The following is a 12,629-nucleotide window of genomic DNA, read 5'->3' on the forward strand; positions in this document are numbered from 1 at the left end:
TTCTTTCACACTTCTAGTTAGATGCTAATAGGGCTGAACGATTTTTGAAAATAATCTAATTGCGATTTTTTCCCCAAATATTGCGATTGCGATTCGATATTCGATTATTTTTTTAAGCTCTTTGTCTTCTGTATTATTCAACAAAGACAAACAATAAATCATTGTATAGTATGAACAACACACAATTACACACTAGACAGTTAAATAAGTAAAAACACATACATACATATACACATACATATACACACACACACACACACACATATACACATATATATATATATATATATATATATATATATATATATATATATATATATATATATATATATATATATATATATGTGTGTGTGTATTGATATGTATATATATATATATATATATATATATATATATACACATACATACATATATTTTTTTACAGTGCACAGAGAGGACTGCCTCCAGCCCCTCCCCTCGTGAAGTTAGTGCCGACACCGTCAACACTGCACTTGCTGAGAGGCTATCGTTACGTTAGTTGCTGTGGTCTTGCCGTGGGATTAACTGTACTAATAAAACCCGTTGAAAACCGCGGCCACGCTGCTGTGAAAGCTCCCCAAACCGTCATTTATCAGTCTGATTGTTACCCCTCTCAGTGGTGGCTCCTCCACCCATATCTTTATATCTTTATAACGGAGCTAACCGCTAACCGGAGCTAACCGCTAATCAGAGCTAGCTCGTTGCCAACCGAGCCTTCAGTTCTGCGTGCCTGTATCCATTAACTGCATGTATGGACTCGAGCCCAAACAAAACCCTTCATTTTATTAAAATGGCTGTAAAAGTTTTAAACTTCAACTCAGAATTGTTTGAATGACAGAGATCAGCTCAAGGTACAGTGTAGCGTTAGCGTGCTAAGTTGATGCTTTCTCTGCGTAGTGCAGACTGATTTGCTCTTGCGAGTCATCAAATCGAGACCAAATCGCAGCCTTTGCGATTAGGAAATCGCGTTTTAACATATCGCGATATTATCGCAAATGCAATTAATCGTTCAGCCCTAGATGCTAAACAAACTTTATTGTCAGTACAACATGTGCAATGATTAGGTTGAATCTAATTTAATAAACTTATGTTCATGCTTAATAGTAATGTTAATAGTAAGTGGAGAAATGACAAAGACACCACTGATGCCATTATTGCAGGTGCAGAATGCTGTGATTGGTGGAAAGACAGGGACATCAGAGAAACTTGAGCCTAAACATCTGAGTCAGATTAACTTCAGGCACCACAAGGCAGAACAGCAATACAGAGTTAACTGTAGGGCTGTAGCCAGTCAACCACTCCCAAATACACCACATCATGTGTCACACAAAGACTTCAGACACAGTGTGGACAAAGCCCCCATCCAACCACTGTTTGTCCTGAAGAACACTTTACTCCAGAAGTGTTATAATGCCTCTCCATCAGTGATGTGCGCATGCGCGATAAGTTACAGCGGCGTTGCGATGTTGACGCTAGTGATGTTCCGATACTGCCTAAAACGCTGGTATTGGTATTAGGGCTGGGTATCGTTCAAAATCTTTCGATCCGGTGCCAATTTCGATACCTCAGTTTCGATGCCGGTTCCTAACGATAGTTTTTTCCGATACCATATGTTTTAAAATCCATTTCAACATCAACAAAAATACATTAAACACAAAGCTTTTATTTTCCACCTTAATTGTGAATCAAAACAGTTATCACAATTAAAAAATTCTGGTAAAACTGCTCACTCAGAGTAACATTATTAAAAGTGCCTTGCCTTGCAAGCTCAGCCTGTCAGTCAGTCATCAGGGCAGAGAAACCACCGTTGTGCCTGCTTGTAAGAGGAAGTGTAACGTCAACAGCACAGCGACTGCTTTCGGCTCCCCATTAATATCACATCGCAGCAAACGCCGGTTCCGTGAAGTTTTAAAAAACTAACTACACTTGAGAAAAAAAAAATGGTATCGGGCCATCTCTAGTTGACGCTAAAACTTTTTAGCTGCTTGATAGAAAAGTAAACTTTCACTGTTCTCCTTTTACATGGTTGTTAGCGGCCGAACCTTCCCCTTTAAGACAGGTGGTTATGTGGGCAGCGCGTGTATGTGACGTAACGTTAGTATGTTCGCTGCAAAGACGAACTAAATCACCCGATTAATGCAACGTAATCATGACATCTCCCGGCCAATTTTCACCGCAGAAAGCTGCTACCGGCCAGGCTAAAGCTAACATAGTCAGCCTAAAGAAACAAGGCGTCTGTCCCAGCTAACGTTACGGTTAGGGGCCGCTACGCTGGAAACATAACACTAATCTACAACAGACGTCTGTGTCTGATTTAACTTCATTTACACTGATTTAAGTGTTCTTGGATACACAGTTTGTTGCTAGTGTGTGACATGCAGGCTCTGCATGCACAGCCGACCACCAATCACAATCAACGTTGATCTATTTATCAAACAACCAAAGCAGGCCCCGCTAGTCGACCACAACCTGAAATTTAGAGGAAGCAACATGCATACATTATTAATATCATATTAAGTCTGGATTGATATTATTATATGAATACAATTGTGTCATGTCAACCAGTGTATTTAACTACCTATTTACCTCTCCAAAATCCCTTCAGAAGAGTAGTCCCAGCGCTCTCTTGCTCTGGTGTTTGTAAAGTATTAAAGTTCAACAAAAAATGGTTCACATAGTTTCTATGTAGATGCACTCCAAAATCCTACAAAAATCCTCGCAGTAGTAAAGAATGATTTATTTCCAAATAGAGCTATTTATGTCATCTTGTAAAAAAAATTCTATTTTCATATCGCAGGAAAAAAAAAATCGCAATGTCACTTTTTTCCAATATGGTGCTGGCCTACTATATCTCCTGATGTCTTTCTTTGGCCTGCAAGTCCAGCTGAAATGATTAGACCATTACACACAACTGTTTGGATGCTTTACTTTCTAAAATGGGAGGATTCTTCTTTACTTTAACTACATTTTCCTGATGATACTTACAGACTTTTACTGAAGTAACAGTTTTAATGCAGGACTTTTACTGTAACAGAGTATTTTTACAGTGTGGTATTAGTACTTTTACTGCAGTAAAGTATCTGAATATAGCCATGATGGTAACTGACCAACAGACTGGAGGACACACATTAATATTAATAATACCAAATCTACCTGTCAGTTTTTACAATGTTTAATCAACTAAACAATAAATTCAAATATAAAACATCCTGAGTTCCTAGAAGTAAAGGGACCAAACCTGCTCTGTGTAGCCGAAGCTGAGGGTTGTAAACAGCGTCCAGTAGCTCCCGTTGTCGCTCGTTCTCCTCTTTTGAACGACAAAGTTCCTCCTCATACTCTGCTATCGTTCTTTCAAACAGCCCAAATATCTCTTCAGCAGCCGCAGTTAGTCGCTGCTCCACCAACGCTCTCAGCATCTGGACTTTACACATTTTACCTCTTTCTCTACACAGCAAAGACACTCTGCTAACACACCTTTCTGCTGGACGCCATCTTGTTCAAAGTGTGAAGTTAGCCGCAGAAAATACTATAGCTTCCGGTGTAGATCAGTTGCTGAGCTTCAAAATAAACGTCCGGAAGTGTTCCAGTTGCTGAGCTTCAAAATAAAAGTCCTGAATGTTCCAAGACTTCCTCAGAAATACACACAAATAATATTAATGATTAAAATACACTTTGGAAGAAAGACAAATACTTTATTACATTTCCAGAGCTCTGAAAAACGTTTTAATATAGTAAATGTACATATTACATTATTTAAGCCTTACACATGACATTACAAAAACAAAGAGGGACTCAAGATTTTACAATTTGTAATTCCTCACAGGGTTTGTCCAGCCAATACCAGGAGATAAAACCCTTCCAGAGTCACTGCAGTACCTCTGACATGGCTTCAACCCTTGTTGGTTCCCCTGACAACTAGTAAATAATGTGAAATGTCTTCCCTTCATGAATTCTTCATGTATTAATCTTGTATTGGTACTGTATACTGTTAGTTATTGTTGATGTGGCATTGTTGTCCATCTTTAGTCTAATTTTATTTATTCTTAGTTATTTTCTCAACTGACTGCCCCAGACACAGAATGCTGATTTTGAACAGGTCTTTAAAACACCACATTACATTTCAACATTTTTTAAAGTTGGGCAATGACACTCTGTACTTTTTAGGGTACCAACCGGATTAGGCCAGTACTACCAGGGACCAATTCACATAATATCAATCCTGTTAAATCTCAGTACCTGAGAGCTCATACGTAAGCGCGATCTCCTTATTCCTCTTTGCATATTTCACAGATAGCAGGGCTCAGCTGACACACACACACAGCTGTGGAGCAGATGGAGAAAACTACGTCACCTCTGCAGCTTGTTCAAATCGGTGGTGGGTGGGGTTATAAAATGTACGTTTCAGTGACACGCGGGACAAGAGCGGGATACAAACCGCGTCTCCTGGAGGAAGTCCTGTGTTGTTTGACCCATCCACCCTCCTAACCCGTACTGGCCGAAGAACTGAATTTCTGTCTTTGTTAACGATGTAGCGCAAGATAGCACCGTAAACAAAGGAATGTTTTAAGTGTCTCTCATCAGTTCTGATGTTGGGATATGTGTATTCTTGCTTTGCCAGACAGCACTGTGGAGGAAGGTCTGGCTAGTCCACACAGCATTCCTGGATGGGAGAACAACCTGCTCTGGTTTATTGGCATTTTTTTAAACCAATCACAATCGTCTTGGGTGGCGCCAAGCTCCACACAGAGCCACGGTGCCTCTGCTAAATAGTCTCGGGAAGAAACTTGTTTTGGTGGAACATGCGTACGTTGAAAAGTAGTTTTAGCCGCGCAACAGAGAACTCAGACTGGACAGATAGTCTAGCTAGCTGTCTGGATTTACCCTGCAGAGATCTGAGGAGCACTTAACCATAGTCCTCACAAATCCCCCGGAGGTTAGAACGCCAACACAAAGACAGAGGAAGGGGACGCACATCAGGCCGAAAAGAGGCACATCCGGCGGAATTTCCGGTGGCAACAGAGCAATCCTGGAAGTAGAACATCATGGATATAGACTAGGATATGTGCGATGCTTTTGTTTTGAAATGTCCGTAAATCCTTGCCGATGTATGAACTCATGCCTCTAACATTAGAGCTAACATTAGCCTTAGCTAACATGGCGGTTGTTAGGCTGGTCAGCCAATCTGATTAATCCAGAAACTGAAATAATGTTTTGTGATGTATCATTTAACGTTAATGTGTGATAGAGTTCAACTACTAAGTTAAACATGCCAAAACTAAGAAAAGTATTTGGTTAATTGGCTCTATATTACTGTTATTGTTAGCTTTGAATGAGGAACAGAATCCAAATGCAGACAGACGCAGAGCCAGGAGTATGAGTTAACAGGTTTTATTCAAAGTACTCAAGTGTCAATTCCAGGTTTCCGGGGCGGAGAACGGGTCAGGTGAATTCCGGGAAGGAGCGGGTCGGTCAGAGAGAGACAGCAGGCCGGCTAGTGGTGGGGTCCACTGGTGGTGGTTCTGGTTCGGTGTATGGCACGAGTGGAGCGGTAGGAGGAATCAGGTTCCAAAGCAGCTGGAGGCACAAGAGAAGGGATCAGGACAGGCAAACATACAAGTAGATTTAAACAGATAAGCAAAGGTTTGTCTGGAGCGATACTAACTGTGGTCGTCTTGACTATGATCTGACGCAGAGTGGAGGAATGACCGGGTAGATGAAGCAGAGGTTGATTGTGGTAGATGAGAGGCAGCTGGAACCCTGACTCCCGCACACCAGACTCCACTCCTGCAATTAGGACAGACAGAGGGGAGGGAGAGAGGAGAGACAGAGAAGCTACCTAGGAGCAGGCCTAACCGTTATGAATTAATCAGACTGGCAGGCCAGGCTAAACAATAGCCATGTTAGCTAAGGCTAATGTTAGCTGTATTGTTAGAGGCATGGGTTCATATATTGGCAAGGATTTACAGACATTTCAAAAGCATCGCACAAATCCCAACAACAGAACGGATGATAGACACTTATACAGTCCATAATTTAAAGTGCTATCTTGGGCTACATCCATTGTACACTCCAAGTTTCATAAAAATCACATGAGCACTTCATGAGATATACATTTTTTCATAATTGTAGCGCCCTCTAACGGCCAATCTACGCCAAATGTGGTCCAGAGCCTCAGAGTGGTAGCCTCGTGAGACCGCCCTGATCTAGCGAGCTCCAGTTTTCCACTTGCAGATCAGTCTGGCATCTTGAGATAGAGAAAATTTGGAGCCGCTCGCCAAAGGACCGGGCCAATCAGCGTTGGTTTTGAGGCGGGTTAGGTGGTGATAGACAGATGGTTTATCCAATCAGCTAACCAGTATTTTCAGACAGCGGTCCGGGAACCTGAAATGGTGTCTTTTATTCCTAAATTCTCGTTACACAAACGGCAAATATCCTTTACAGACATGTTGCTTGCATGCTGAGCTAACAAGCTATGCTTTGCCTGCAGCAGCAGGGGCGGGCTTGTGGTTATATTTTCATACGCTTCGTGGATCTGATTGGTTGATTTGGCCCGTCTATCACCAACATAGGTGATAGACAGATGGTTCATCCAATCAGCTAACCAGTATTTTCGCCCCTTCCCAAAAGTTCTCCAACGGAAAGTTCCCAGATGGATATGCCGAGCAAATGTGAAGCGATCCATCTGGCGGAGTCAGGTTATCAGAGTGGCACGGCAAACAAGAATCTTAAGTTTCCAGTTGATAGCATTTACTTTGGCCGAGGTAAGCAAAGGTTCATATTTTTTAAATTCAAAAAATGAAACTTTATTCTTAAATCGTCCCATACATACAGTACAATGTAGTGACATTTAATTACTGCTTTTAACCCATCCTAAGCATTAGAAGCAGTGGATAGCTATACACACAGCATCCGGGGAGCAACTTGGGGTTTAGTGTCTTGTTCAGCAACACTTTGACATGTGGCCAGAAAAGCCTGGGAATCGAACCACCAATTTTGTGGTTGAGGGGCAACCACACTACCTCCGAGCCAAAAGCCACCACAAGCTAACTTGAAATATTGGTGTTTTTCATTTTTGCCCAAACCAGTGAACTGAGCAAAATTCTTTTGATCATTTCTTTTGTCAGGGCCATCTGAAGATGCTTTATAGAAATGTTAAAGCGAAAACAAGGTTGTTTTTTTAGGCGGAAATGTGTGTGGCCTATGTGAGGTGACTCAGCTCCATTCAGGGAAGGTGCAGATATAAGGTTTTTGAAGATGCGGTGTACGGTATGAGAGATATAGGCCAATATGCATTATTATTATTATAATAGTGCCCCCTGCTGGCAGACATTTGTCAATTTTTGTGCCTGAGGTCCCTTCAGGAGACTGGACCATTCATAAAAATGCACTGCCCCATGCACGGTTTATAATTATAATCGTAGCGATAATAATAGAGAGGCCAAGTCCCTCCCCTTCCGGTAGACCATCATGGGACCTTAATTCGGAAAAAAAACGGTAGTGAATGGGGAGAAAGACAAATTATTTTTAGATCCCGTTTGAATTGAGCCATGAATTACAGATATGATGCTCATCAATTTAAAAGATAATTTATCTTATTTATTTAAGAAAGTATCAGTTTATAGTTAAACTGTTGAAGTATAAGATTGTGAAAAGATTTATTTAGAAAGACCGTCACACTTCAAACTCACATGGATGACGTCTCGCTGAAGCTACGATGTCTGTGCGTATCGTACCGTGATGTAAAGTTACTCACACGAGCAGAGGATTTCGCTTGTTCCACTGCTTATCTGCTGATCACACCTCATTGGATAAAACACATCAGGTAAGATAACGTGACGTGTTGTTGAACAGCGCTAAGCTAGCTAGCTAACGAGCAAGCCGAGCATCAAGCCAGGTGACATAAATTGCGCGAGACAACATATGTAGTTCCCCGTTTACTACCATGCATAAAAATGTTTTCCCTAATTAAGGCCTTGAGGTCAACCGGAAGGGGGAGGGACTTCGCCTCACTATAGGGTTCCCAGCATCGCTGGTACTGGGAGCCGCATTGCTTTGCATCAACGTGGCCCCGGTCTTCCCGGGCTTGGAAACCTAATAAAACACTTTAATAATAATATTGGGCCATTTTTGAGCAACTGAATGTTTTCTCTCCAGTATTACATGCCGTACCACTTTTAGAGACTTCTTCATTGATCATCAGAGTTTAAAGCTGACTGAGGTTCTCTGGTCTCCTTCCAATCAGCACTGTCATCAGTCTCAGGTTAAGAAGAGTCTCCAGTCTGGTCTTCAGCTTCTGTTTTTATCGGTTTTGTTTGAGTTTGCTGCAGCTGTGAGGAAGGACGACATTTATGTGTTTTGACAAGTGAATGCCAGGCAAACCTTTTTTGACAAACACTGCAGCTGAAAGGTTTCTCTCCTGTGTGTATTCTCATGTGGTGCATCAGATTCCCCTTTCGTATAAAATGTTTACCACATACACTGCAGCTGAACTGTTTCTCTCCTGTGTGAAGTGCCATGTGTTGTGTCAGGTGTATCTTCTGTGTAAAGCTTTTACTGCACACTGAGCAGCTGAAGGGTTTCTCTCCAGTATGAGTTATCGTGTGTATCTGTAGTTGTGACTTGTGCAAAAATCTTTTAACACAAACCGTGCAACTGAAAGGTTTCTCGCCTGTGTGGATTTTCATGTGTAAGCGTAGGTTTCCACTATCTGCAAAAGATTTATTACACTCGGAGCAGCTGAAAGGTTTTTCTCCTGTGTGAGTTCTTATGTGTCTCTTCAGAGTTGTTTTGGCCCCAAATCTTTTTCCACACTCAGAGCAGCTAAAAGGTTTTTCATCAGCACTACATCTCGAATCACTGGCAGGAACTTCCTCATTTTTCCGAGACATTAAACCTGACTGAGGTTCTCTGGTCTCCTCCCAATCATCATAACTAACTTCAATCTCAGCTACAGAAGAGTCTCCAGTCTGGTCTTCAGTCTCTGGTTGTGAAAGTGGATGTGAGTTCCTGGCTGGTTCTGGTCCTCCACAGTCCTCTCCATCAGCTTCTGTTTCCATGTGTTGAGTTTCTCTGCTGGCTGGAGGCTCTGCCTCTCTGTTCTCCTCCGTTTGACTCTGATGAAGCTGTGATGACTGACGACCAACACATTTATGTTTTTTGATCTGTAGATGCCAGGCAAATCTTTTGTCACAAACACTGCAGCTGAAAGGCTTCTCTCCCGTGTGGATTCTCATGTGTTTCTGTAAATTTCCACTCAATGCAAACGATTGCTTACAGACTGAGCAGCTGAAAGGCTTTTCTCCTGTGTGAGTTATCATGTGTCTCTTGAGATGCGTCTCAGTTCCAAATCTTTTCGGACACTCCGAGCAGCTAAAGGATTTCTCTCCAGTATGAGTTATCGTGTGGTTCTTTAGACGTTGATTGGTTCCAAATCTTTTCTCACAAACTGAGCAACTGTACGGTTTCTCTCCTGTATGCATTCTCATGTGTATCCTTAAATTTCCACTTGACGCAAAAGATTTCTTACAGATTAAACAGCTGAAGGGTTTCTCTCCTGTATGAGTTCTCATGTGTATCTTCAGAATTGTCTTGGTGCCAAATCTTTTCCGACACTCACAGCAGCTAATTAATTTCCCACCAGCACTGCATCTCGAATCACTGACAGAGACTTTATAATTTTTCAGAGACAAACGTCCACTGCTTTCCTTCCAGTCACTGTCACCAGTCTCAGGTTCAGAAGAGTCTCCAGTCTTTTCTCCAGTCACTTGTTGTAGAAGTGGATGTGGATGTGAGTTCCTGGCTGGTTCTGGTCCTCCACAGTCCTCTCCATCAGCTTCTGTTTCCATGTGTTGAGTTTGTCTCTGATGAAGCTGTGAGGACTGAGCTTCCTCTTCATCATCTTCACTCTTCACAGGGACAGGAGTGAATGGGAACTTGGTGATATCAGCCTCCTCCAGCCCTTGAAGCTGCTCTCCCTCCTGACTGCTCCACAGTTCCTCCTGTTCCTCTTTAATGTGTGGGGGGGGCTCTGGCTCCTGCTGGTCCACACCGGAGCTACACTCCTGCTGCTCAGGGGGAACCTCTTCTTTAACCACCAACAACTGCTGAACATTTGCAGGGAACACTGAAACACAAATTAAGGAAAACTGTGGTTTCAAGCTAACTGGGGGTGTAACTGTGAGCATATTCTCCTCTGTCTGATGAAACTGTGAGGACTGACGACCGACACATTTATGTTTTTTCATGTGATGAAGCCAGGCAAATCTTTTGTCACAAACACTGCAGTTGAATCGTTTCTCGCCTGTGTGAGTTCTCATGTGTTTCTGTAAATTTCCACTCAATGTAAAAGATTTCTTACAAACTGAGCAACTGAAAGGTTTCTCTCCTGTATGAGTTCTCGTGTGTTTCTTCAGATCTCCACTGGTCCCAAATCTTTTCTGACACTCAGAACAGCTAAAGGATTTCTCAGCAACACTACATCTCTCATCACGGATACGAACTTCCTGATTATTCAGAGAGTTTAAAGCTGACTGAGGTTCTCTGGTCTCCTTCCAATCAGCACTGTCATCAGTCTCAGGATCAGAAGGGTCTCCAGTCTGGTCTTCAGTCTCTGGTTGTAAAAGTGGATGTGAGTTCCTGGCTGGTTCTGGTCCTCCACAGTCCTCTCCATCAGCTTCTGTTTCCATGTGTTGAGTTTCTCTGCTGGCTGGAGGCTCTGCTTCTCTGTTCTCCTCTGTATCACTCTGATGAAGCTGTGACGAGTGACAGGCAACACATTTATGTGTTTTGATCTGTGAATGCCGGGCAAATCTTTTGTTGCAAACACTGCAGCTCAGTCTTTTGTCTCCTGTGTGGACGATCATGTGTGTCTGTAGCTGATGCCTCCAAGGAAAAGATTTCTTACACACAGTGCAGCTGAAAGGCTTTTCTCCTGTGTGAGTTCTCATGTGTTTCTTCAGATCACCAGTGCGCAAAAAGCTTTTATCACAAACTGAGCAATTAAATGGTTTATCTCTTGTGTGGGTTCCCATGTGTCTTTTCATGTGTGTATTCGTTCTAAATGTTCTCCCACACTCAGCGCAGCTAAAAGGCTTTTCTCCTGTGTGAGTTCTAATGTGTGCCTTCAGATGTGTCTTGGTCCAAAAGGTTTTACCACACTCAGAGCAGAGAAACGATTTCTCACCAGCACTAAATCTCGAATCACTGACAGGAACTTCATCATTTGTCGGAGAGTTTAAACCTGACTGAGGTTCTCTGGTCTCCTCAGTTTGACTTTGATGATGCTGTGAGGACTGACGGCCAACACATTTATGTCTTTTGACCTGTTCGGGCCAGCCAAATCTTTCGTGACAATCACGGCAGCTGAATCTTTTCTCCCCAGTGTGGACTAGCATGTGGTATGCCAGATTTTCTCTGGTTGTAAATTTTTTAGGACAAACTAAACAACTAAATGGTTTGTCTTCTGTATGAGTTAACATGTGTCTCTTCAGATGTTGCTCGCGGCCAAATTGTTTCCCACACTCAGAGCAGCTAAAAGGCTTATCCCCTGTATGAATTTTAATGTGTTCCTTTAGATGTTGCTCACGGCCAAATCTTTTGTCACACTGAGAGCAGCTAAAAGGCTTCTCTCCGGTATGAGTTCTCATGTGTTCCTTCAGATGTCGCTCACGGACATATCGTTTCCCACACTCAGGGCAGATAAAAGGTTTTTCAACAGAACTACATCTCAAATCACTGATAGGAACTCTCCAGTTTCCAGTCTGGTCTTCAGTCTCTGGTTGTAAAAGTGGATGTGGATGGGAGTTCCTGGCTGGTTCTGGTCCTCCACAGTCCTCTCCATCAGCTTCTGTTTCCATGTGTTGAGTTTGTCTCTGATGAAGCTGTGAGGACTGAGCTTTCTCTTCATCATCTTCACTCTTCACAGGGACAGGAGTGAATGGGAACTTGGTGATATCAGCCTCCTCCAGCCCTTGAAGCTGCTCTCCCTCCTGACTGCTCCACAGTTCCTTCTGTTCCACTTTAATGTGTGGGGGGGGCTCTGGCTCCTCCTGGTCCACACTGGAGCTACACTCCTGCTGCTCAGGAGGAACCAAATCTTTAACCACTGACAGCTGCTGCACATCTGCAGGACAGAAGGAAATACAGACACATTACTGACCAACACTCAAATTAGGGGTGGACGGTATACCGGTTTTGTCACCGATGTCACGTTCTGTCACTTTCTGCCACAACTTAGCACCCAAAGATATGTATAGTGATGTGTTAAGAACATACAATAACTTAGAGTTACTTGGAGTTAACACTTACATAATCATCATTTGATTCAGAGTGTACACAGAGATCTGAGGGGCTTTTCACAGACGGGTCCTTTGTGCGTTTTTGAGAAGGAGAAAGAGAGCCAACGAGCGAGAGCGAAGCAAGAAGGGAATCAACGTACTGCACGCAACTCTACAATGAAGATCAAAAAGGAATGGGAGTGGCGAGGGGAGATTGTTCTGTTGGATCGATTGTGAATTGCTTTATTGGATAAAAAATGAATATACTTTGGAGGCCAGCCCAAGTTAAGTCTATGTGGAAAACAGAGGTTTGTTTTTTTTAAAAATACTTTTTTG

At 42.6% G+C, this 12,629-nt stretch overlaps 1 protein-coding gene and 1 long non-coding RNA gene across 2 annotated transcripts; both read right to left on the bottom strand.

Annotated features, from left to right (window-relative positions):
* Positions 1-5,389: 5,389 nt before the first annotated feature.
* On the bottom strand, positions 5,390-6,292 carry LOC120571080. The gene is made up of 2 exons (XR_005641170.1): positions 5,681-6,292; positions 5,390-5,592 (listed from the first exon to the last, which is right to left on the bottom strand). It is a non-coding gene; the product is annotated as an uncharacterized LOC120571080 (long non-coding RNA).
* Positions 6,293-6,620: 328 nt separating this feature from the next.
* LOC120571045 (gastrula zinc finger protein XlCGF57.1-like) lies at positions 6,621-9,892 on the bottom strand. The gene has a single exon (XM_039819745.1). The coding sequence runs from the start codon at positions 9,861-9,863 to the stop codon at positions 8,280-8,282; it is 1,584 nt and encodes a 527-aa protein (XP_039675679.1). The 5' UTR covers positions 9,864-9,892; the 3' UTR covers positions 6,621-8,279.
* Between the last annotated feature and the right edge of the window lie 2,737 nt (positions 9,893-12,629).

The sequence above is a fragment of the Perca fluviatilis genome, chromosome 13 (genome assembly GCF_010015445.1).
Source record: "Perca fluviatilis chromosome 13, GENO_Pfluv_1.0, whole genome shotgun sequence".
NCBI classification, from domain to species: domain Eukaryota; kingdom Metazoa; phylum Chordata; class Actinopteri; order Perciformes; family Percidae; genus Perca; species Perca fluviatilis.

Coding starts and splice junctions, on each gene's coding strand:
- LOC120571045 (XM_039819745.1), bottom strand. CDS start 9,863: ATGGAAACAGAAGCTGATGGAGAGGACTGTGGAGGACCAGAACCAGCC.